The sequence below is a fragment of the Ambystoma mexicanum genome, chromosome 6p (assembly GCF_040938575.1).
Source record: "Ambystoma mexicanum isolate Mex_15411 chromosome 6p, UKY_AmexF1_1, whole genome shotgun sequence".
NCBI classification, from domain to species: domain Eukaryota; kingdom Metazoa; phylum Chordata; class Amphibia; order Caudata; family Ambystomatidae; genus Ambystoma; species Ambystoma mexicanum.
Window position 1 is genome coordinate 1,038,481,234 of NC_090935.1, and position 24,994 is coordinate 1,038,506,227.

General features: G+C 45.4%; 1 protein-coding gene across 4 annotated transcripts in view; it reads right to left on the reverse strand.

The window, feature by feature from the left end:
• Positions 1–24,994, reverse strand: part of SYK (spleen associated tyrosine kinase) — a 556,773-nt gene that overhangs the window by 273,936 nt on the left and 257,843 nt on the right. For all 4 annotated transcript variants that reach the window (XM_069625644.1, XM_069625645.1, XM_069625646.1 and 1 more), the window contains one exon: positions 18,089–18,249. In XM_069625644.1, coding sequence (XP_069481745.1) covers positions 18,089–18,249 — 161 coding nt within the window. The remainder of the gene's footprint in view (positions 1–18,088; positions 18,250–24,994) is intronic.

Here is a 24,994-nt window from a genome sequence, read left to right on the forward strand (position 1 = left end):
GGGGACCTTGTTCCTCCCTGTTTGTTGATGTAGAACATCAAGACAGAATTGTCCATCCTTACTGATACCGTCTTGCCCTGAATATTGGGGAGAAAGGCTGTGCGTGTTAAGAAAATGGCCTTCAGCTCAAGGTAGTTTATATGCTGTATGCAGTCCTTCCCCACCCACAGGTCGAAGACTTGAAGATTGTTTAATGTTGTATCCCAACCCAGAAGAGAAGAATCTGTTGGACCAGATACTGAAGATCCTACCACCAAATCCTGGGTCAAGTAACACAGAATCTGAATCAGTTGTGATTGAGGGTCTGATCCCTGTGACCAAGAGACCCCCAGGGTCAACAGGGTCAACAGGGCCATTCGCATTTTCAACCAGGCCAGAGGGACCACTTGAACACAAGATACCATCAAGCTCAGTAGTCTCTGGAACCAACACGTAGTGGTGCTGTCAGAGGAGAGGAATAGGGAACAGGTGTTCTGGATGTCTTCTACTCTCTCCATGGTCGGGAAGACTATGAAAATCAGGCGCTGAGACACTGTAACGCTTCACTTCTTCTAGTTCACTGATAGACCTAAGTCGAAGAGAAAATCCTACTGGATCTGCGCATCTACTGTCTCCAGGGACTGACCCCTTACCAGCCAGTCATCCAGGTATGGATAAACGTGGACTCCCTGCAGATGGAGAAAAGAAGCTGCTGCTGCCATCATCTTTGTGAAAACTCTGGGTGCTGAATTGAGCCCAACGGGAAGGGCTCAGTACTGGAAATGTGGTTGCACCACCAAAAATCTAAGAAACCTCTGATGCTGGGGCCATATAGGGATATGTAGGTACACATCCTTCACATCCTATGCACATATTGAATTTCCCGGTTGTAAGGCAGAAAGAGTCTCTGCATGGGTAATCTTGAACTTCGGAAGGGGAAGTAAGAGATTGTAATCTGCTAAATCCAGGATGGTGTAAAGGCCTGCCTGCTTCGACTTTGGTACTGTGAATAGATGAGAGTAAAAACCCTGTTCAGCCTCTGGGCTTGGAACCTTCTCTATAGCCTTTATCTCCAGGAGTATTAACACTCCAGCTTTAGAGGGGGGACCCGATCTGGTGTTGAGGGGGGGCAGGAATGGGGAAATGGGGCAGAGAAAGCCTGAACCCTCTGCTGGCTACTGACAACATGCAGGAATACAAGGTTATGTTCCTCAAGACCTCCATATGTAGGGAAATTATCCCCTCATACCGCAGTCCCATGAGTCGGAGCAGGACCATCATTTAGAAGTATTATCGGTGGGAGAGGTCAAAGTTCCAACTGAAGAGGGCATGTGGGGAAAACAGCCCTTCCAGAGGTCTTTTGCTGTTTTTTCCTTTCGGTGCTGGGCAACCTGTCCTGCAGCCTCACCCTTAAATCCTGAAAATGCTGAAAACCAGAGAAGGATCTGGAGCATGAATCCATTCTAAAGGTTGCAGATGGTTTGGTTGCTGTTGGCTTTGACAGCATGGATAGGGATTTTGCAGTGAGTGTGCTCACCTTTTTCTTACCTAACGCCTCATCTGTGGAGTTATGGAACAGGTCTTTTCTGTCGAAAGGGAGAGCCTGTACTTTATCCTGTACCTCTTTTGTGAATTTGGTGGTGTGAAGACATGCCTGCCTGCATGAATATGTCCCAACAGCGACACCTCTAGCAGAAGTGTTGACGTGGTGTGGCGCAGCATCTAAGAGATCATGAGCGACCATTGTGGCTTCTGTCAGACCACCTCTAAATTGATCTGAATCCTCAGTGGAATTCATTTTTCAAATACCACCAGATCCTTCCAAAGCCTCTGATTTGCCACTGATAAGTATGCTGTGACATTAGCATTTCTGAGCTGTAGCGCACAGTTCACAAAGACCTTTTTGCAAAGAGCTTCCAGCATGCAATCCTATTTGCTCTGCACCTGTGAGGCAGCAGAAGATGATGATGATGAGAGCCCATAAAACACGGTAGCTACTGCTACCACCGACAAAGATGGATGGGGACAAGAAGATAATGACACCTCCTCAGACTGAAATAGCCTGTACCTTATGTTTATTCTTTGATTGGAAGGCGATCCTATTTCTCAAGGCTTTGACAAGACTTTCCATGCCTCTGCTAGGACATCTTTTTCAAGCTCCATCCAAGTTTTTTCCAACATTTTCCAACATTTTAATGGATTGGAGCACACCCCCTTACGAAGGTGGAGGCCCCGGGACAGGAATTTCAAGGAACCCCATTAAGTCCATCCGCCTGTTGAGAAAGGCACATGCCGATGAAGGGAGTTCCTCTTCCTCCTCATCTGGATCACCAGAGTCCTTAAGGTCTGGTACCTGTGGTGGCACAGGATTCTGGGAAGGAGGGACCAGCGGGTCCTCTGACAATAGTTGAGTGGCCTGTGACACCACTAGCAGTGTAGGTGGGGGTTGTGTAGGTAGTTTTGGAGGTGTAGGAATGATCTCCTTGAAAATATCTTTGAAACACTCTCTTGTAGGACCCAAATGCATTAATGCCTGAAACCTACTAAAGAAAGCATCTTCTGACTGGTCCGATCTTTGCTGTTGAGGCATCAACCTCTGAGGTGGTGTAGGCTTGAACCACGATTCTGTGGAGATCGATTGCCAAATTGTCCTAGACATCCATGGATCCATGTAATACATTGAACAAGAGGTGATGGGCAGAGACAGAGTTGGTGGTAAGGACATCGACTAGGGTGTAGGACTCCACTCTGCGGGTGAATGGATCCCAGTCCTAAGGAGCACTGGGGTGAGGTGCAGAAGGGTCATGACACAAGGACACACTTGGTGTGGAACTGGGACGATTCCTTGTTACAGATGACACCATAGATGTCACAGGCGGTATGGATGCAACATCTGAGGGAGCTGGCTCCATTTTGGTCAACTTAGTACGAGGTTGGTCCATTACTACAGAGAGTAAACTGCAAGGCTGTGAAACGACTGAAGAGGCCACAAGACCACCTGACTGGTCCCGTCGTATTTAGGCTTTGTGCAGGGAACCTCAGCTCAGTCAGTATGGGATTTAGCACCCTGTGAGGGACGTTCAGTGTTAGACCCATTATAGTTAGCCCCTGTGTGGGGAACTTCTGCTCCACCGGAAAAAAAGAGTAGGCCTTCTTGAGCTAACGTTGTGGGAGCCTGCAGTAGATTTAGGACCCAACGGGGGAACCACAGCCTTTCCGTTGGTAGCCTTAGTCTAGAGTAGGGGAACCTCAGAGCAAGCTCTGGTATCCAATCCAGCCCTGTGGTCCTTGGGACAAGTCCCGGTAGTGCTAGGGTGTGAGGGACCCCTTCCATGACCGGGGACCTCCGAAGAGGAACCCCCGGCACAGAAAACATTGAAAAATAAGTCACTTACCGGTAGAAGCTTCTTCCCTGACACAAACTCACAAATGTGCTCTGGTGCTGACTGATGGAAGACTTCTTCCCAGCGTAGAAGGCATCGAGTGAGGGCCCAAGTCGAAAGTGCATCACAGGCGAAGCACGTGTCCAACTTCTGATCTGAGCCGAGACACTCTAATCAGAGCATGTGAGGATCCAAAGCCAAGTAGTTATGACTGCATGACACAAAGCCCTTTAGTCCTGACATAAGCAGCCAAGAAATACAGCGAGACTGGAGACAAGGGGAAAGAAATTCCTGAGAGAAAGAAAAAAGGGCAGGAAAAAAAATCCCACTGGTGCCAATACATCTGGCCTGGTCCATGTGGAGAAAAGGACTGCGGGCGAGGCCCTGATGTGGGTCTTAGGGAGGAAGAGCCTGTGACCACACATGCACTGGGCCTGCTTTATAAAAATACGACAGAAACATTTTGTATGGTGCTGCAAAAAGCTATGGTCCCACCCCAAATGTTGGAAAGTCCCACAAGTATTTAGGAAATGGGGTTGGGACAAAGGAGTATATGTACCACTCTCCCTGACAATAACTACCTCACTGTAACAACCAAAAAGGCATACAAATTACAAGACCTCCCAACAATGCACAGCAAAAAGTACCACTGAATAGCAGTACCAGGGCAGGAATCTGGAATTGCGTAAGGGTGGTGTTGCAACTGGGATAGTGAAGTGAGAATGGTGGTCAACTCATTCACTCTGAAGCAGGCTTAACAGAACTCCATACCCATTTTAATACCCAGACACCCCTAATGTCATGAAAGAAGAGCCACCATGTATACCTGATGATAAACCATTTGAAAAACATAGCCCAGCGGTACAGTGAAATGATGTCCACTTACACAACAAATACTCGTGTCACAAAATACTTTTCTTACCTACTGCAGGTGCCTCTGGCTACCCACTGTGGCCATGGCTGATGAAACCCATCAATCAGAACCCCCGAACCTCCACAGGAGTTGGTGTACAACTAGGCACCCATATGCCAGCTTAAGGAAAGTTTTCAGTGCCTCCACCAGGCAGGTGGGGCAATCTTGTACAGCCCTGAGAAGGTGGGGAATATTATCATGGACTGTGCAACGCTCGAGAACATGCCCATTAGGAGGAATGACCCCTTCCAGAAGATGGCAACGCTCCCCCAGTCTCAGATTCAGGTGATGATGATGCAGGTTACCACAGGCAGCTTTGAGGGGGACGTGATGATGCAAGGGAAGGATGCATCATCCATCATGAGCGCCTACGAATGCACATTTCACTATAATATAACTTCACTAAAAGCACATATTTTAAGTCACTTCATAAGCACTCGATTAATTCGGTGAAATGCTCACTTTTCTGTTCAACAGTGACATACGCATGTCCACCCACCTCCTGCATTCCAAACACCCATGCCTACCCACCTCACGCATCCCCCGGACTAGTTCCCTCCCAACCTCTCTCATCTGCCCCACCCCTGCCCAACCGCCTGGCACAACCCCTAAACAGTGTCTGTGGCATGGCATCCACTACTTCTGTGGGTCTTGCCATGTCCATGTGACCAGGAGGTGAGGGGGGCTGTATTTGGCGACAGAGACCTCTCTGTGAGTGTGGGGTCCTAGCGGTATCACCCCACAAATATGCTAAAGAATAAGAGTAATGGTCCTCAGCCTAGTCTCATTGCTGGAGGACATTGGCTCAACCAACTCCAGAACACCTAGGGCACACCTAGGGCCACTTCTGTGGCAGAAGAAGAGGCATCTGCCACTCTCCTGCTCTGCCTCTACACAGTGACTGCCACCCTCCTCTATCCCCCATGAATAGCATCACACATGCACTGAGAGTGCCCCTGTTTTTCCTGTGCCATGGCCTCCACGCTCTCTTGTCTCTGCCTCATCTCGCTGTGTCTCTGCCGTATCAAGTGTGTTTTGGAGGACTGGTGATTGTGGGTCATGGGCAGCTCCCCCCAGATTTACGAAGTGCACCATCTGCAGTGTCATCATAATTAGGAGTGGAATCACTATCCTGATGATGTTACTATTGCAGAGCCTGGCCAGTGCATGAGCGTAATGATATGGTGGCGAAAGGGAGGGAAGTAGGGGATAGTCCTACTGAGGTGGTCCTCCCTTGCAACAACAGCAGTGCGTGGGTGGAGTCCTGTGATCCCACAGGCACCCGTGTTCCAGAGGTAGGTGTTGGCACAGTGATGGTCGGAGCCTCTGAGAAACAAGAGGCTGTGCTGATGGTTGCAGCTGAGGTTTTTGTGGTGGCAGAGCCACACAGAGCATGGGTAGTGGAGATGGTAGTGGTGGTCACAGTGTCACAGCTGCCAGAGGTGGGGATGGCACAGTTGCTTTGTTTTGCTGAAAAGCACGGTTGGAGTGGTGTGGACCTCTGTCAAAGTAGTATCTGATGCAGACTTTTTTTTTTTTTGTACACACTGCCATCACTCTGCCCTCCATCCCTGGAGGTTTGGAAGGAGGGTGGTGCTGGGGTTGATGTTGTTGTGGCAGAGGTGTCTGCTTCACTGGCGCCTTCTTCTCCAAGGCTTGCTTGACTTACTCTTATGAGAAAAGTGATACGCTATAAATTGCTATGTGCAAAAGGGGTTGGTTGTGCATTGCAGTTGAACATTTTGTAAACCATGCTGTTGTTTTTTTAACTCACACAAATCATCTTAAAATACTGCCTCATCAAATGGGAATCCTGCTTAGATATGTTCTAAATAGGTGGGATCACATTTTTAAATTGCAAATAAGCTTTGTTTGAGACAAACAGCTCATGATAAGGTATTTATAACTGCACATATTCCTACATTATATGTAAGAGTATCTCTAATTAATTTAGAATATAAATTATCACCGTATCACTTGCAGGTCTCCACAAGTTGGGTTTTTTATTCTGTCTGGCTGACACGACCCTCAAATTATTTCAGGCAAGTTTGTGAAGTCTTGCGTGATTCCAGCCAGTCTTCAGAGCACCCGAATCCACACTCAACTCGAGTCAGAGATTGAGTATCACTGTGATTCGAGACTCCAAACAAAAGTTGCAAATGGCGGCAATAAAGTTCATGCAGCCAATCAAAAGCCCCAAGACTCCAAAAAGTGATTGAACATCCAATTTCCAGTTTTGTTTGCAGGTTTTGGAAGCTGTCTGCTTAACAGGATGAACTCACAGTTGGACCTTGGAGGACCCCTGGGATTGTATGAGGTTGGGAGAGTTTTTGTGGTTAGGAGTGTTTTACTTGAACCTCTTTGTCTGCTTTATACACTGTTTTGTATCCCTTTGTCTGTGTTTCCCCCCCAAAAAACGGAATCATATTTTGTGGTCTTTCCGTTGTTCTGTTTACCACTTAATTACCCTTAAAAATAAAATTAAAATAAAAAAGATTCTCCGGACCTCATTTTCTCATTTACCCCCCAAACAAAGAAAATGTTCCCCCATGCCAAGTATATCTTAGCTCTATGATCTGCTTATCTGCCTATTGACTTTGTTGTAATTGCTTGACTTTTGTTGTTTGTATTTCATTGTTATGGAAAATGTCTCAACCAGGGGGCAAAGAGAATTTCTCTTTCCTTTTGGGCAGGCCGAAACCTCTGATGAGAGAGGAAGAGGTTCACTTCTCGTCAGAGGAGGATGACATGATACAGGTAATAGAGACGGGTGATGAGCCCGTTGGGAATCTGGGGGCAGGTTTGCTGGTAGGGCACCCAGAGCCACAGCAATCCGGAGAGTAGGGATGCTATTTTGAGAAGGCTCATCACAGAGAGTGTAATCAGAGTCCTTGGGATTGGGGCCTGGTGGAGGAAGAGGAAGAAGAGCTGTTGAAGAATGTATTGCCAGGGAAGGCCTTGACAGAGGAGAAGGTAGCAATGGCATACTGGAGAATTTTAGAAAAGAAGGATGGGAAGAAAGTTATTATGAAGCCCGCTGCCTGCCTCATGGGGTAGAGGGTGGGTGCCTCCGGCTATTAAGTGATTCTGGGGCCAGTGCTAGCCTACTCCACTCTGTCTGGTCATCTGGCAGGGGCCCATACATAATGCTGGAACATTTCCATGTCCCTTTACAGTGACCCCTGGGTTAGGTAGTGCACTCAAATGATCAACACCCCTTTGCTCCAATCAATCCCATGAACCCTCTCACATACTGGTTGTGGATACTCCATTCTCAGTGAGGGGTTCTTTTATGGCAGTTTTAAAGCTAAGTGGGGTAATATTACACCCACTGGACAGGGAACATTTGTAAAAGCTTTCGGCAAAGATAACCATGTTGACGGAGCACTGGCATCAGGAATGCACACAATCTGCTACAAAGATAGTTTGCCTTGCTGGGAAACAGTGTGCACAGGGACACTCACACCAAGGAAACCCTGTACAATTTCACACAATTCACAAGTGAGAGGTGAAAAGCAAATGTGGAGCTCCACAGTAGAACCCCTTCTCCCAACATTAACAGAGTGAACCCGATGGCGGCTGGTCCTGAACAAGGCTTGCACACCATCTCTGTGCAGCAGAGGGTAGGGCAAAGGGAGCATCAGAAAACTGCAAACACAGCTTACACAATTCAATTCAAGCCCCACTCACTATGATATGATCCTCGATCTCCATGCAATGGTGGGTCTGTTTTGACCCAGAGAAGGAGCTTTGGAGAGCATTGTCTGGAGAAATAGAAGCAGATTGCCTTGGAGCAGGGGGAAGGTAGCCGAAGAGAGATGGTCGGAAGGAGAAAGTGGAGGAGGTAGGTGGAAAGTAATGCAGTAGTGTTTTGAGGACACATCAGAAAGAAGAGGATAGTATTAAGGAGTTGGAGGAATGGTACGTAGGAAATTGGAGGAGAGGACGAGAAGGTAGAGTCATGCTTCAATCCTGGAAAAAGAAAATGAGGGAAGGGTGGGGTAGCAGCATGTGAAGTGTCAAGGGTGTCTCTTGAGTCCCCTGTAAAGGTCAAGAGTCAAAGTGATTAACATAAAGTCATCACCAATGCAATCCCGACATTAGGCACAGATAAGTGAAAAATGCACCTTGATCTCCATCAGCCAGTTGGCATGTGAAATAAGTCAACTAAATGTTGTAGCATGTACTCTCACATTGCCTAAATAGTAGCGTTGACGCTGTAGCTGCAGCCAGCATTTGCAGTAAACAGGATCCATTGACTGAGAAATGTCACATAAAGCTTGAGTAGACCACAAAGTCCCATACATGAACAATACCATCCTCACATTATGACAAAACAAGTCCATACAATCTCTGATAAATGAACAAAAAAACATAAAGGTCTTTGTTTATCATTTCACTTAAACATGTTAAAAGCCATAACAAATAATTTGGAAGTATTGAGATACAATCGCCTGTGCTGCCTGTATTGTTTCTTGTATGACTGAGCAATAAAAATGCCAAAAATAGTGCTACACTACTGAGTGTAAAAGTGAAATCAACTGTTAAGAATAGTCATTTAAATCATGTTTTTGCTTGAATGACAAAACATGCAATGTAATAATATATTTGTAAAATGAATAAGTAAGAAATAGCCAGGTAAGTGTCTATACGTTTTTAATGATATGATATGATATGATATGATATGGTATGATGTGGCATTTATAACGCACCTATACACAAGTGTTTCAAAGCGTGAAATCCAAATATATCTGCCAGTTGCTCCTGTGAATCATCTTAATGTTCAGCAGTAGATACTATACCCCCAGGTACTAAACTGTTGCGACTTATCCCGCAGGTAGACAAAGATGGGGTGATGGGGACTACAGCCATGACCCCAAAACATATAGTTCCAGAAGGCACCCTTACCAAACCTGTAATGAACGTCTGCTGGCCTGCCCCTGATGGAAGCTGTGGGGCTTATGCCAATACTAACACGCACTTCCTTGTAATGCCACCCTAGGTGAATTGGCAAACACACTTGTGGCCCCAGAAACCCAGCCAAGGGGTCTCCGAGCAATTAGGGACAAGAAGCAGAGGACCCAAAACTACAGTAATAAGAGTGAAAGACAGAAGTATTGGGACACACAAAGCACCAAGACTGTGATTGACTCAGAAGTGAGGGCATCCACTGGGGAAGGCAACACGGAATTGAGAATTAAGAAAGACAAAGACGTTGTTAACCTCAGAGACTTACATTTGACTAAAGTATTAGTACTAATGTATTAATTTATTAATGTATTAATGTACTAAGTCACTAATTGCAGAGACTTAGTACATCATAAGTGCACTAGGCAACACATTATCATCCTCTCAATTGGTGGCAAATTCGGTCATTTTCCTAAAAGCTGAAATAGAGAGGGAACAGCAATCAGGACAGTGGATGCTTCAGATAGAAGCGCTGGAGCTTGCCAAGGACCAGAAGCTAGTTGTCCTGCCTCTGTGCACCACCTAATCAATTTCTTTCTTTGTCTTCCCTATCAGCTTTGTCTCAGGTTAAAATTAACCATAAAAAAACAACATACACCACATACAAGCTTCAGGTCATTCAAAACAATGCTCTCCGAGCAGCCATGAACATGACCAAATCTGACCAAATAGCCGAGGTAAGGCGGTCAATCCACTGGCTCTCCACCCGTTAAGGATTACATTTAAAAATCTTCACAATCACACACCGCTGTCTGCCCAACAAAGCTCCCACCTACCTTGTCGAGAGGATCAAAAAGTACTCACCTTCCAGACCACTCAGATCTTCCAACAGCCAACGTCTACTCACCATCAGATTCAGATGTAAACAGAGCAGGTGGCTCCAGCTTCCCGGCTGTCGTGGCCAATCTCTGGAACAACCTACCAATTCAACTGCGCTCGGAGACCTCAAAGCAACTCTTCAGAAAAAACCTAAAGACTCACCTGATTATTTAAATATCTTGTGTACCACCGACTCTGCCATACCCACCTTTAACTGTAAAATGTAACTAGCCCCCATATGCCTGAGGGCTAGGTGCACCGATATAAATGCACAAATAAATAAATAAATACATGTTAAAAACCCAAACTAAATAGTTATCCTCCATTGATAAGATGGCAGTCCTGAAGTCAGGATACCAGTATCCAAGACTGGAACAGCAATCTGACCAAAAAAGCTGAGGGAGACGCTGTCAATTGGGCCAGTTGCATAGCCTATCGATGGGTATTAATAATCCGCCACTAGTGACACTGCAAAGGTAAGGCATCTGTCAGCAAAATGTTAATAACTACATGAAGAGGTTACTCATTGAGTAAAATACAAACTAGTTGTAGCTTAAAAGCAAAACCCATAATCACCATAATTTACAAAAGGCTGTTTTTCTAAAATGTTTAAACAAGCTGTGATTAAGACAACACATATAAAGGACTAAAACTAAGGAGGTGGGTTAGGTAAGAATGATTTTAAAAGTTTGAAGAGTTTGGTGACAGCGAGAATCTTTTTTATACTTCAAAAACTCTGTGGCAGGTTCTTATTCCACCAATTCAAACCCCGCCCCAACAACCACTCAGCAACTCACTTTGTGGAATGTTTACGAAGTTAGAGACTTCTCATGCCAAGAGAAACAGAAACTCTGTCAGTTACTTACAACTTGCTGTGCTGCTCCATTTGGGAAAAACAGAACAGAAAAGGTTGTAACAACATGTAAATACAATTTTCAAAACCCCACTCTTTGAACAAGCCAGATCAAATTATTTATCACCTTTATTCATATGCAAACTCTTTGAATTTTGTGATCAAATCCCAAGCCATGACATCACTTAAAGGGGGTTTAGAGCAACCACAGCTAAATCAACTGGAAGTGTGAGAGCTACCCTTTGAGTGTTTCCAGGACACATATGGAGAAATGGTTAATTTCACCACAGTTGAAGGCCTTTCATATTTACAAGCTGCTTAATGTGAACAGCACAAAAGAGGCTTGCTCTATACGCCCTCTGCAATGCCAACACATTCTGAGAACAAGCTACATGTAACCTGGGCATATTGCAAAGCCACCAGAAGAGGGGATACACTTTGTGGGAGGGTGGCGAATTTCACTAGTTTACACTTTCCAGAAAACATTGGCATTTTGTAGGCAGACAAAAGGGACGGTTGAAACTACACATCTAACTGCATAGGGCACAGTGGGATTTACATAGTACTCTAATTACCAAATACATATCAAGCAGGGATGCCACAGCCGGGCAGATAGCTCAAGGTCAACACGCTCACCTCGCGAGCAGGACAGTGATGCGTGACATGGATTCCGGCCAACTCAGTCCTTCATCCACCTAAGGCTGATACCCTGATTATACTCAGCGGGGGTCCAGCCCACAGGAAACTCTGGACATTTCCCAGTGGTCCTCTGCATAAATAAAAGCATCTTTACTATGGGACCGATTATCCCCAAGAAACCGGCAAAGTTGGCCTTTGCTGATATCTTATTACCAAGTGGACTATCAAAGAGCCTCGGTTCGCATTTTCACACAAATCCATTTTAAGCTTTTTGGTCTAATGTAGATAAAAAAACAAGATTATATGAAAGAGGGCCACTGTAGCAGTGATGTATTTCCTGTTCTGACACAGTATGTCACAAAATGAGCAGGCTTGATTGCTATTGCCGACATGAATATTGACAGCACAGCCTTAAGTAGTACAATACTATTATTATAAACAGCTCTTATCAAGACAATTTTAACATTTTCTCATGTTTGGGGAAGGGTTTAACCCCATCCTGCCCTAGGCGCTTTAGATTTAGGCGAGAGACCCACTAGGAGACTAGTAATGGACCAAGGGGTGAGGTGGGCATTGTAATATTCCTGCACAATCACAATATTAGATTCAATACAGAAATGTAGACATGGTATATGCACGCGAGCAAATTCCATTTTGCTAGATTAGCGAGAACACAAGGCCTGTACCGCCACAGGGCTTCCAAGGCATCATAATCTGCAAAGTTGCATGAGGATATCTGACCAGGCCCAAGCCATAGAGAGACGGGCCACGCTACCAACCCCCCAAGAAACCCTCCTTTGTTGTATGAGATGTTGCTAATGTATTTTTTGTTGTTGGACGGAAGGCCATGAGACAGTACCAGGCACCTTAGTGTGCATGCTCATCTTAGCCAGGCCAAAGCAGGCCTCCGACCCCCACCCAGACAACCATGAGTTATAGCCTCCACCACTGTCCCAGACCCGAGACCCCCTGAATTCCATGACAGTAGATGACCCAAGATTACCACCTATAAACCAAGCAGCCATAAAAGATCTAAGCACATGGCTGTTCCATTGTAAGTTCATAACAGAAAGATTTGTAATGTGAGGTACAGGGAGAAATATATTATAGTTCAAAACGGTGGTGGAAGACTTGGATGCTGAAGCCGCGAAAAGGAGTGAGTGAAGGATATGTGGGTAAACATGTGGGTAAGCATGACCTATGACTCCCCCTGGGCCAGTCCCTGAGCCTCCCAGGTGCACAGTGTAATGATAAAGTAACATTGTTTCATAGTCTGCAATTAATTGCTAGATCAACCTTGGTTCCTTGGAGATGATGAGCCCAGCTGACCCCATGTGATGGAAGACGGATGGACTGGGCTGGGACCAATGGGCTGGCATGTATAGGGTCTCACCAACCAGCCACGTCAGCTTTTTCTGTATATATGTGTGCGTCACTCGTGACAGTTTTTTCCTTTATATGTTTCTGCTGCTAGTCTTTCGACAGAACGTTCCGTAGCAGCAGAGTTCCTGTATCTATACTAGAACAGAAGTAACCTCTTTGTAGACTGCATATGTTGGCCTTCAAAAGCTGCTTGTATATCATTCTGATAGGAGTAAGAATGAAGAGGTTAAGGGGACTTAAATGGATTAACATGGTTATTTTGAATGCTGGCAGGCAGCATATGAACCTATGGGTTGGGATCACGCCTGGAGAGGTGCAGGGGGCGACCAGATGTTCTTGATCACTTACTTCCTTTGGTGGAAGTTGACCCCAAAGATGTCCGTGTCCAGGGCCCCAAAAGTGCTTACATTGGCCCTGTGTGTATCCCTCCTCATATCCACCCCCCTCTAGCTACACTGGAGCCAAAACAGTGTCTTCTTTACTTGCTGGGGTGAGCATATGTAGAATCATGGGGCTGCAGAAAGACCAAAGCACTCAATTTTTAAACAGCTCCTCAAAGATATTTTAACTAATGGTGCCTGATTTGTAAGGTTCTTTCTTAAAGGAGCAAGTCAGCAGCATCTCTAATTGAACAGGAATATGTTTGCTGAGGAATGAGGATGGAGCCCCAAATGTTTGCCCAGAACGAGAGGTCAATGCATTGATGACATCTCAATCGCATTTCTAAGTGCTTGTGTTTCCGTTTATTTGATCACAAGTGTGGTTGACTGGCCTACAGGGAACTCGTGAGATTGCACTTTCCCCCTTTGTGCTGCAGTCGCTATGATCTCCCCTGTCAATGTTGCCTTAAAAGCGCCCCAGATTACTGGCGTGCCAATTTCTCCACCCGTGTTCGTGATAAAGTATTCTGCGATTTAGCATTCAAAGTCATCACAAATGACCTGATCTGTCAATAACACCCTTGGGAATTTCCAGCTCCATAGTTTGGGGTGTCGTCTTGGGAGTTTGAGGTCCAGCACCAACAGGGCGTGATCTGAGATAGTGATAGTGTGAGTATCTTTGTGTTCCATTTTTCCTATCAGCGTGGTTGAGGCCCAAAAGTTATCAATTCTAGAGAAGGATGTCTGTGCATAGGAGTAGTGAGTATATGCTGTTTCCTTACCCTTCGAGGGTGTCCAGACATCTCTAAGTGACAGTTGTTCAAATTTCATTTTAAGGGCATGTGTTGGAGCAGGCTGGGCGTATTTTGTTTTAGAGCTTCTATCCCGAAGGGGATCCCATGCGTTGTTTAAATCTCCCATCAATATTATTTCAGTTTTGCTAAAATGTTCTAGGTTCGAGATGACTGTTTTCAGAGACCCCTCTTGGCTAGAATTTGGGGCATATATGGAGGCAAGTGTCAGGGTCAGAGGTCCAAGTTGAATAAAAAAGGAAGAGATAACAGGGTTCTAATGTGCGTTTCTTGCAATGCAATTAGGTCGGTGTGATGTATAGAGAGAAGGCGTTCTAGTTCCCTCCTTTTGATGGGAATATTTAGACCCCTAACGTTAGGTGTGAGGCACTGACATGTAGGACCTTTCATGGTGTTCATGCTTAGGAAAGTCCTATTCATAGGTATCTTTTTGACATCTTTTAATGGATCCCTGTGTACTATCCACCCCCCCATCCCAAATTTTCTCCCAACTTCCTACTAACCCCAATCCCCCCCCCAACAGTAACACAACTCCCCCACCTCTCTCTCCTTGGTGCAGACCACCTTTACTAGTCTCTCCTTGGACTCAGTCCAAAGAGTTGGCCTACCACTAGAACAGGGATATGTGAGGGGTATCCTAAAACCCCATCCATAGGTCTTTAATGGATTCCAAGACAAGCATTCCACGTACCCCAGCTCTACTACGATAGATATACCATCTCGGCGATATGTTAACTCTGTTAGCCGTAACGTCCTTTTTCAGATGTGTCCTTGGTGGCCATGGTGCTTGAGGTTAATTGGCCCGGATGGCCTTTCTGACTTTTCCTGTGGCCTTATTCTATTATTGTCTATTCCCAGTGCCAGGGGCCCCCGGGAGGCATACAGTCGGACCGAGTTTGATCTATGATGTTCATCTAGCTCAGTCTGCAGTAGCCGGGCCCATTCCTCCTTTGTTGTCTCCCGATGCTGTCTGCCTTCCCAGCTGAACAGGAGGCCGAATGGGAAGGTCCATCTGTAAGTTATCTTTTTGGATTGCAAATGTACCAACAGCCCAAGCAAATCTCTTTGCTTTTTCAGCGTCAGTTGGGAGAGGTATTGAAAAAATGTAGTTCCTTCACCATTGAACAATATCGCTGCTGCCTTTCTGGCTGCCTCCAGGATCTGCTCCTTTTTTGGATAGCATGCAAGTGTCGCTAAGGTGTCTGTGGGACGTGCACCCGGATATGGGCATTTTGGCCCCACTCCGTGAATCTATCTTTTGGGATGTCCATCTATCCTTTTGCATTCGAAAGATCCCTAAAGACACTTGTCACTTCATCTTTCAAGTCTGTGTCCTGCACCTTTTCTGGAAGAATTCCTATATGGATGTTGGACCCCAGAGATCTATTTTCGAGGTCTTCACAGTGGGGCTCAATGTTGTGCGTTGTCCTGGCAAGGTGTTCTAGCAATTCATCTGACTTAGTGGAGTCAAGGGCCAGGTCTTGGAGTGCCTTTTTGTTTGTGTCGGTTGTTTCCTCGAAGGTCTTTCCTCATGTCTGCCAGAGCAGGTTTGAATTCGCTAGTAATGGAGTTAAATTGCATTTGCAAGGAGGCAGAGAACCTGTCCTGGAATTGAAGGAAGCAGCTCTCCACATCCTCTTTGTAGGCTGCCATATTGGGGTATGTCACATTTGAAAGGTCATCTGCAAAATCTAGTGTGCGGTCTGAGTTCAGATGTGCCCCCTCAGACCTTAACCAGTAGTTACGGATTTGGTTTGCTTTGAGGGTGGACTGTTGCGTGGGCTTCCGCGCTGCCCTTTTCCACCGGGCTCCTGGCATTGACCACTAACTCCTCAGGAGGGCCGCTGCTGCCCCATGTTGATCAAATTGCTTAATAAAGAGCTTATCCCTGTGTTCATCCGGTGTCCCACTCTATTGCGTGTTTAGCCTGCTGATCCGTTTATCCTATGGAGGGGTATCTTACTTGATCCGGATGGTCACCCAACCTCAAGCCACACAACCGGTAGGATCTCAACACCTCATGGGGAGGAGGGGGGAGAGGCCGCTGGTCGTATGTGTGATCCGACCAGCACAATGCATCCATCGGGGGGGGGGGTCTAGATGCTGCTCTGCCACTTCCAGAGTGCTCACCTTATTAATGTGTGGGGGGTGCATACTTCTCAGCCTCACCTGATCGTTTTTTATTACCGCCTGAGGGGCCTGCTTCGTTAAGCTCCCCAACGGGGGAGAAGGCACTCCTGAGCCCTTGTGCGTGTAACCGTGCCTGTAGTGAGATGTAGGATTAACCCTTGTGGGCCCCCGGGACTCCATTCAGTCTCCTTGACAGTGCTTTCCACCTTCTCCTAAGCCACAACCTAGGGCGGGAGTACTGCTGCGCCGGGCACCCGGGGGATTCACTCCGCTAGCCAGTTGATGGATCCTGCTACTGAGGAAATGCAGGATCTGGTGCGGACCCCACCGGCCCTGTAACCACTAGATAAGGGCACACCACTGCCCCCAGCCGCCATCTCCCTGTGTGCCTCAATCACCAGCCCTCACAGCCTGCAGCGTAGAGGAATCGCAATCTGCGTAGCTGCTGTGACTGCAGGTATTTCCCTTTTTTTCTCTCTTTTGCTTTTATTTATTTTTTCTGAAGAATGCAGTCGCCTCGCCACCGGCCCTCGGGGTTGTGTTGGACATTAATGGAGCTCTGATAGGGCTTTGCTTCCTCTATGCAGTGCTGGGCTTTCTTTTTGGGGACCTAGCTCGACTTGCCGTGACTGCACGAGCAAGAGACTATCTTGGAATCCCTATTATTAACTTTTGAACAGCTATATAGGGACAACTGTGCATTAAAATTCACTGCTTGGACCCATGTGTTCCACATTTTTGTGGGCGAACCCTCAAGTCTCCTTAGGGGAATTGGGGTTGCTCACACAGTGTAGTATGGGGACCCTTTGGGAAAAACCTCTCCAATGCTGCCTTTCGGTTCCCAGTCCACGCCGATTACAAAACCTCTCAAATGAAGCAGCTGACGATATTAATGGAACTTAAAAAAAATATCTATTATTTAATGTGTTTGTACTTCAGGAGCATAGATGTGCTCAAGTCAACCCACCAATCACAGTGTTTGACAGCACGCATGGGCACACAGTCCTCTATGTCCTGCATAGTCAGCGACTACCATAGAGGAAAGACCGGAAGGGCCATGCAGGAAAAGAGGCTGACAGAGTCCAAATCTGGAAGCGGCCACCGATTCTTCATACCAGTCGCACAATAGTGAAATACAATACCGGAACATGGATATTTAAAAGGAAGTTAAAACTTGCTTCAATAAGTTGTTTGTTGCCATTCTAGTACGAAAGAACAATACTTAGGTTGTATTCAGGGGGTGGGGAAGAGCTTCATCTGCCATGAAAAGAAGGGAGGGTAGTACGATAACATTAAAGAAGACAAACTTCTCCTCAGATACAAATTAAGAAGTCACCTTCGGGCTCTTGCAACCTAACCAACTTCTCCTAATTGTTGTCCTGTTCATTTTATAGTAGATCGAGTCATACACATAACATACACATGCATTTGTTTTTTCAGGAAAACCAAAATTAGACATATTTTGAGATAATGCGTTAAGGAATTCATAGGTTAAGTACACTGAGGTAAGTCTTTTAAAATTGAAATTTCGGCAACTACAAGAACACTTATGCATGAACAATGTGTACAAAGAGATATCAAGAGGTGTGGATTTGAAATGTAAAAGTGCCCTTACACTCATACATACTTAAATGCATGTATAAGCACACACATACATGATTTAGACATTTAGATTAAACATCAGAAGTGTCATTATCCTCAAAGTTATCAAATGCATAATTTTCATTTTGGTCATTTATGAAAGCAAATATTCTTCCACCTATTTATTTTCTTTCCCCAATCGGCCATTTACACCCCCTTGTGTGAGCCTTTTTGAAACAATAACTCACAGAAAAGTTCCATTTCTCCTAGATGCTAAGAGAATGGTGCGCTCCGACGTCTCCCGCGAGATCTTCCCATGAAACCAGGGCATCTTCTCATGGGCGGTGGTGGCAATCAACTTTTCTAACTGCGGTTTTTGGCTTATGATGGCTTGTTCAAGTGCGGCCCCCTGCAGGAAAATAAGAGCAGACATCAAAATGTCTTCAAGCATCGGGAAAATGAATGGAAATTAGTATAACTCACTGTCCATGACTCATAAGACAAGGGACGAGAAGTTGATACAAACATAGTTCAAAATGTTCGCACACACGCTGTGCATGAGCTTCCATGAACACGGACAGGCCTCCACCTTAGGCAGGGCAGTGCCATTATAGCAGTCCATTATTTACAAGGACACTGTTATACCTAGCCAGCCCACATTCGTTTTGCCTAGCCACTCAGACAAAGTAACCAATCATGGTCGCTCGGTAGTTCTTTAATGGGAGTATAAGGACTATGCTAGGTCTACCTATTGTTCAATATGCACGCATTAGCCTCAATGGGATTTTATGTAATTTAATATAATTTTACGTTAACCCATTTGTCTCTTTTGTGGCCTTGAAGCACTGTTGACTTATCTTGGATCATTGCACATTGGATCCTGGGTGGAAGAGTGTGTGCTTGGTGTTTTTCCGAAGTGGGACATGTTTATTGTTGCGCGGGCCAGATATCTGCTTCCATCTTGCCGCTCAGTCCTTGTCGTTGCATCCTAGGCATGTGAAAGTATCAGAGAAGACTGTTAGGATCCTAATAGGAATGAGCTGAGACGAGAGAGCCACCACCATCAGGTGGGAGGGGGCCTGGATGGGAAAAATTGTAGTGGTGCGTCATATGCAGAAGTATCGTTTACTGCATGATGGCAGATATTTGCGCCAAGCGTGGTGTGTGGGCAATGCCTGCAAGACTGGCAACAGGAAGCCTGGCTGCAGTTCTCAGAATTGCTGAGTTTACATTTTTCCTGGGTATTGTGAAAAGTTACTGATATGATATGTTATTTATAACGCGCTTAATACCCAGAGGTTTCTAAGCATGGACCCGGGGATCGAATCAGTGGTGCTCGGTGTCGTCTTGCTTCCAAAGCGAGCACTTTGCCCTTGCGCTATCCTCCCGATGTTACAGCGTGTAATAATTTGGTGCTACAATGCGTGGCAACTTCTGAGCTACATCTACACCTCTATTTTGACAAGACAGGGATGGTGACGTGGGCTCTGAGCAACAGCTAAATATCGGGCCTGGGTTTAACAACTTTGCAATTATTAATATGAATTGATGTTTACAATGCCACCAATGAGTGATGCTTCCATGTTCCAAAATACCTGATGCAGGTATCTGCCACATTTAATGACATTTTTGAGTACCTCCTATTTCGGTGAAGTTGTGTCCCTTTGTAACCACCTTATGGAGTGTGTCTATGGAAATGCCCCACATCTCTTGATATGTACAGAAACTGATAATGTATTGTGTGTGCAATCACAGTCCCAAAGACTTCTGCTTAAACCAAAATATTTTCAAAAAATCATTTGACAAGGGGAAATGAGCGAATCAATATGTCTAGGCATTCTTTAGCCTACTTTTGGATATATGCATAATTATACATCTGAGGTTCGATTATTTGGACTAAATATGGAAACATTTGATGGTACCGGAGAGAATTCCATGGCATGAATACCAAACTGAGATTGTAGAACTTGAATCCAATGAAAATGGCAGTAAAAGAGCAGAGCTACCTTGCCTGGGGCAATTATTTGATAATGGGGGATTGGACTATGATTTCACCAGACCTCAACTCACTCTCTGCTCAAGGCTTACCAGGAACGTGGAGGGTAGCAAATCCCCTGCTGTCAAAATAAACAACACGAGACTCCAATTACCACTGTGGAGATGAAAGACCTCTCAGGACACTGAGAATTGATAGCTAATGATGCCGTGAAAAATACGAACAGGGGTGAATGAAATTAAGATCACTGTGGCCACCATAAGCAGTGATTAAAAAAGCATGCGCTTATGAATTGATCCAATCAATGGGAGGGTGGACAACTGTGATAGAGAATTAAAAAGCATTTACACAGTTTATGGATTACAGAGATAATGAGTAATTTATGTCTAAGTGTTAAAGTCTGGGAGACACAAATCAGCATGAGAGAAGAAATAGAAAGTGTTTAAGCTACTATTGGGGGACTTTAGAAGTTTATAGGGAAATTTATTAGCTCAGGGGAAACCCGTTTGTCTTGGAAGCAAGATAACACAGCAACAGAGGTTTGAATCCCGATACCGTGCTTAGAAACTACTTCTTGTACTAAGGGATATATATATATATATATATATATATATATATATATATATATATATATATATATATATATATATATATATATATATATATATATAATGAAATCACAAAGATAACAGCAAGGTCTCCAACTGCACTAAACGCCCATCTCCAAAAAGGTACACAGATTACCAAAATGGCAAAAGAAACAATGAAGAGTTGTACGTGTCCTCTTGATGTCTCACGTGAATTGTGGCAATGCACCACTTGGAGGAGTCCCAGATGCCACCCTGGCCCTCTAAAAGCTTTTCAGCATGCTGTTGCCTTCCTCATCTCACAACTAAGAAAATGTGATTACGTCACCCCATACTCAAAGAGCTGCACTGGCTCCCCTTCACGAAAACATCATGTTCAAGACAGCGAGCATCACCTAAACGGCAGCCACAACCAAAACACCACTTTACCTGGCTGAGAAATGCACCCTCTCCAGAGGACTACAGACCACTAAACTCAATGACATTACCAGAATGGAAAACGAGAATTATAAGTGGAAAATAATAGGAAACAAGTATTTTTTCTGATGTATACAATGCCACTGAAACAAATTACCAATGCAGATCAGACAGACTCTCCGTCCCACATTTCAGGAAGCACCTGAAGACCCTAATCTCCAAAGATCACTTTGCTGATCACTGCTCAATCCCCTCCCCACTCCTGGGTTAAATTCACGAAACGAGCATGGATATGAATGTACAAATCTTACAGCAGTAGGGAGTAATGACCCCCGGTAAAGATGATCAAACGTAATCTTGTGAATACAGATGCATGTTGGAAATGTGGTGCAGAGACTGGACAGTGAAAACACCTCTTCTCAGGCTGCAAGACAGTCAAGCCATTGCCAGAGGAGACGTTCGGCAGATAAGGGTGGCAACGGGCCATTACTTGGGAATGAAGCCGATATTGACTATAATCCGTGTTGCATCTGAAAGACACTCTGTGTGAAAAAGAGACAGGCTCTCGGTTAAAAAAGAACTTGCACAAACCAAAAGTAGTGACCGCCCATCATTGTTAGGAAAATACAGGTTTAAAAAGTGTATATGTGTTATAATGGCGACACTGCCGACCCTTGAGAGCAGGGGCGTTGCTAGAGGGGGGCTAAGGGGGCTATAGCCCCTGATCTTTTGGTTGTAGCCCCGGATAGAATCTCAGGAGCTACAGCCAAAAGACTAGCTAGCCCCCAGTCCCAACAGTTCCGACATCAGCTTAGCCCCGGGTCTTTTCCAGACCTAGCAACTCCCCTGCTTGAGTGGATGTCATAGTACAGTTGATACCAGAAGCTTTCTTTGAGGCTCTTTGAGGCGACTGTATCAGATAATGAGAATTAATATTAATTTCAAGACAGAAGTGTGTATGTGACAACAATCATGTCACAGCAACAGGAAATCTGACGACTGCATCTCTACAGCAGGAAGCTGGCGATAGCTATCAGAGTTATGTTTCTTTAAAGAATCCTGGATTGGATCTATTTCTCCTTGTTTCTCTTAACTCTCTTCTTCCTTTCTAACATGTTGTTATGTATTCGCAAAATGTGCTTAATGCAAATAATATGTTCTTTGAAAGAAAGTCATGCATCACAGCAATATACATAGAAACATCTTGGTGGCAGCAACATGTCTGAGAGAAGAATCCTCAGATGGTTTCAGGTTTAATGCTGAACATAAACTTGCCAGCAGTTGGCAGCTAGCAGCAAAAGGTTTGAATGTAATGACCTTAGACAGTATGGGCGCCTTCTTTGACTTGCAAACTCATCATCCCCATGTGTATGTAGCCACTAATGCCATCTTGGAACTCACTGGATGGGTATGAAGGCTCTTATGTGGAGGAGCTTTTGAATGACCCAGCTCTCCGAAATGCAAGCCATTATCCAATGATTGATAGCCACTTGGGATGCCTGCGTGCCTCAAGAGCGACCACCCGGAAGAAAAAAAGAGCTTTTCAGCACAAGAAAATCGCTGCTATTGTTCAAGTAAAGTTGTACAGCTGATCACACGTCCACATTGGGGAGCACTCGGTCTGCTTGTAAAATTGGTTCAGGCAGAGCGAAGGTTAGGTTAAGAAATCTCCTGGTTCAACAGAAGCCTGAGAGCACTTTAAAAATAAAGGAGGGGTTAGTGCATAGCACCGCCTTATTCTAGCAGAAAACAGTACAGGGTTCGAAAGCTGACAAAGCGTGTAACTCATTAACATGGCAGGTGGAAGTAACGACCACAAGAGAGACCGTTTTCTTTTTTTAAATACACTTTATTTTTGCAACACCTGGTGGTGGACACACTTCAAAACGGACACAGGTAATATTCGGACGAGTAAACAACAACTGTCTTGGACTAGCCTCTCACAAATGGCCATACACAGTACTATCAGTCGGTCAAGCAACAATGCAATACCAACCGGCAACCCTGCCCTCAGTCAACCCCGCCATGTACCTTCGGAACTCTGATCAAATGTCCTTAGGGCGACTAACACCGGGGAGCCGGGTGATATACAATTCTTCATGATCATTTGCCCATATAACATGGTGCAACCACGCTTCTCCCGTGTGCGGCTTCCTCCAAGTCCATTTCGTCAATATAGCCCTTTTTGGCCAGTCCCAGGTTCAGAAACCTTCCTTTGGTGGTGCCCATTTTATTTGTAAAACCTAATATACAATGCCTTGCTGTCAGTGCCAGTTGCCACCCCAGAACATCTCAGAGGGTCACAATAACCAAACACCAAAACCCAGACAATTTCGGCCAAGACCATAGCATATGCAACTGAGTGGAGTCCACGGCTCGGCACCTGGGGCCCTCTGCCACTTTGTTCCTCTGAAAGAGCCCAGTTCTAGTGGGGGAATAAAACAGCCTATTAAGAACCTTAAAGTGTATTAAACGATATTTAGAGGTCAATGATATTCCCTTCATTATCCTGCATATGACCTTCCACTGTTGGTCTGGAAAGTCCTCCCGGACCTCCGCGCTCAATTTCGCTTGGGCCCCAGTACCTACACGAGCGCCCATACTTTACGCCAGCTTGTATAGTGTGGAAATGCTCTTCTTCCCCAAAAAGGGAAGTAGAATGTAAGATAAGCATGCATGCGAGGGTAGCACTTTGGGGACAGTCGACCAGTGTGACATTTATAATGCTTTCATATGAACGTAGCTGAAAATCTGAAATGGGTAATCCCCCACATCTGGCTTTAAATCATTCATATCAGCGAAGCGGCCCTCCCGCCCACCAGGATCTTCCAATGCGCACATCCATTGCAGGCAACAACACTTGTGTCCCCCACAATGGAAGCCGTTGATCATACTGGGAAGCCACGCAGTCCCTTATTCAGTCTCCCCAATGCAGCCAACGTTACACCCAATGGGTTTAAGGGGTAAATATTCCGGTAAGGACTGCGTGCTAAAAGGGACAACGGAGCGGGATGTACTCAAGCCTTTTCCATATGTACATGTGGAGGGTCAGTCCCAGTCGACACCCAATAAGTTGCGTAGTGCACCCGTACCATTAGATAGAATAGCTCCATGTCTGGGGCATTGAATCCTTGGTTCTGGTGAGGGCGGGCCAAATAAACTGGCTTCATGTAGACCCGACAGTTTGACCAGATAAAGGTGTGCACAGTTTAATGAGTTCCTGAAAGAGCACTTGATCACAATGGTATGTTGTGGAACATGTATAGGAGTTTAGGGAGCACCATCATCTTTACCAGGGAAAGTCGCCCCACCAAGGACATGGGGATGTTCCTTCTCCAGCTTCATCTCCAAAGTCATCAGGTATGCATCATAATTTAAAGCCTTCATTGAGGAGGGGAAGCGAGCAATTGATACTCCCAAATATCACACAGTCTGCATCGCCCATTGCAGCCCTGTGTCTTTAATATTCAGTATTATTCAAATGCAACCCCTGAATGTCCTCCAAACTCCTCCACGGTCCCAAATATCCCCAGGAGGCATACCTGTGGGTCTCGGACATACAACAGAATATCACCTACGTATAATGATATTATTTCCACCTTCCCACGCAGCCGGATGACACACGCTGATGTGTGTTGTACCTTTATCCTATCCACCATGGGCACAATCACCAAAGCAACCAGTAACGAGGAGAGCGGGCAGCCCTGTCTGGTACCGCCAAGCAACGGGATCACCAGGGATAGCTGCCCATTCACACAGACCCGGGCGAACAGACTTGTATTAAGTAAATTAATCCAAGATATGAACTGAGGGCCAAAGCCATAATAGGATAACATCTGGAAAAGGAAGAGCCCGGATACAGTATCGAATGCCTTCTGCATGTCCAGCGATACTGCGACCGCCAAAGAGTCAGAGGGTAATTGAGCAAAAATATTGTATAGCCTTCTGATATTCAATATTGTGGACCAGCCAGGTACAAAACCCGACTGTTTGGGATGTACCTTATAGGGCACCAAAGGGGACATTCTAATCTCCAACACTTTGGCAAAGATTTTTGCATCAATGTTTATGAGAGACAGAGGCCTATACGAGCTGCAGTTTTCCGCTAGCTTATCACACTTGAGCAAGAGAATTATAATAGCATCACGCACTGT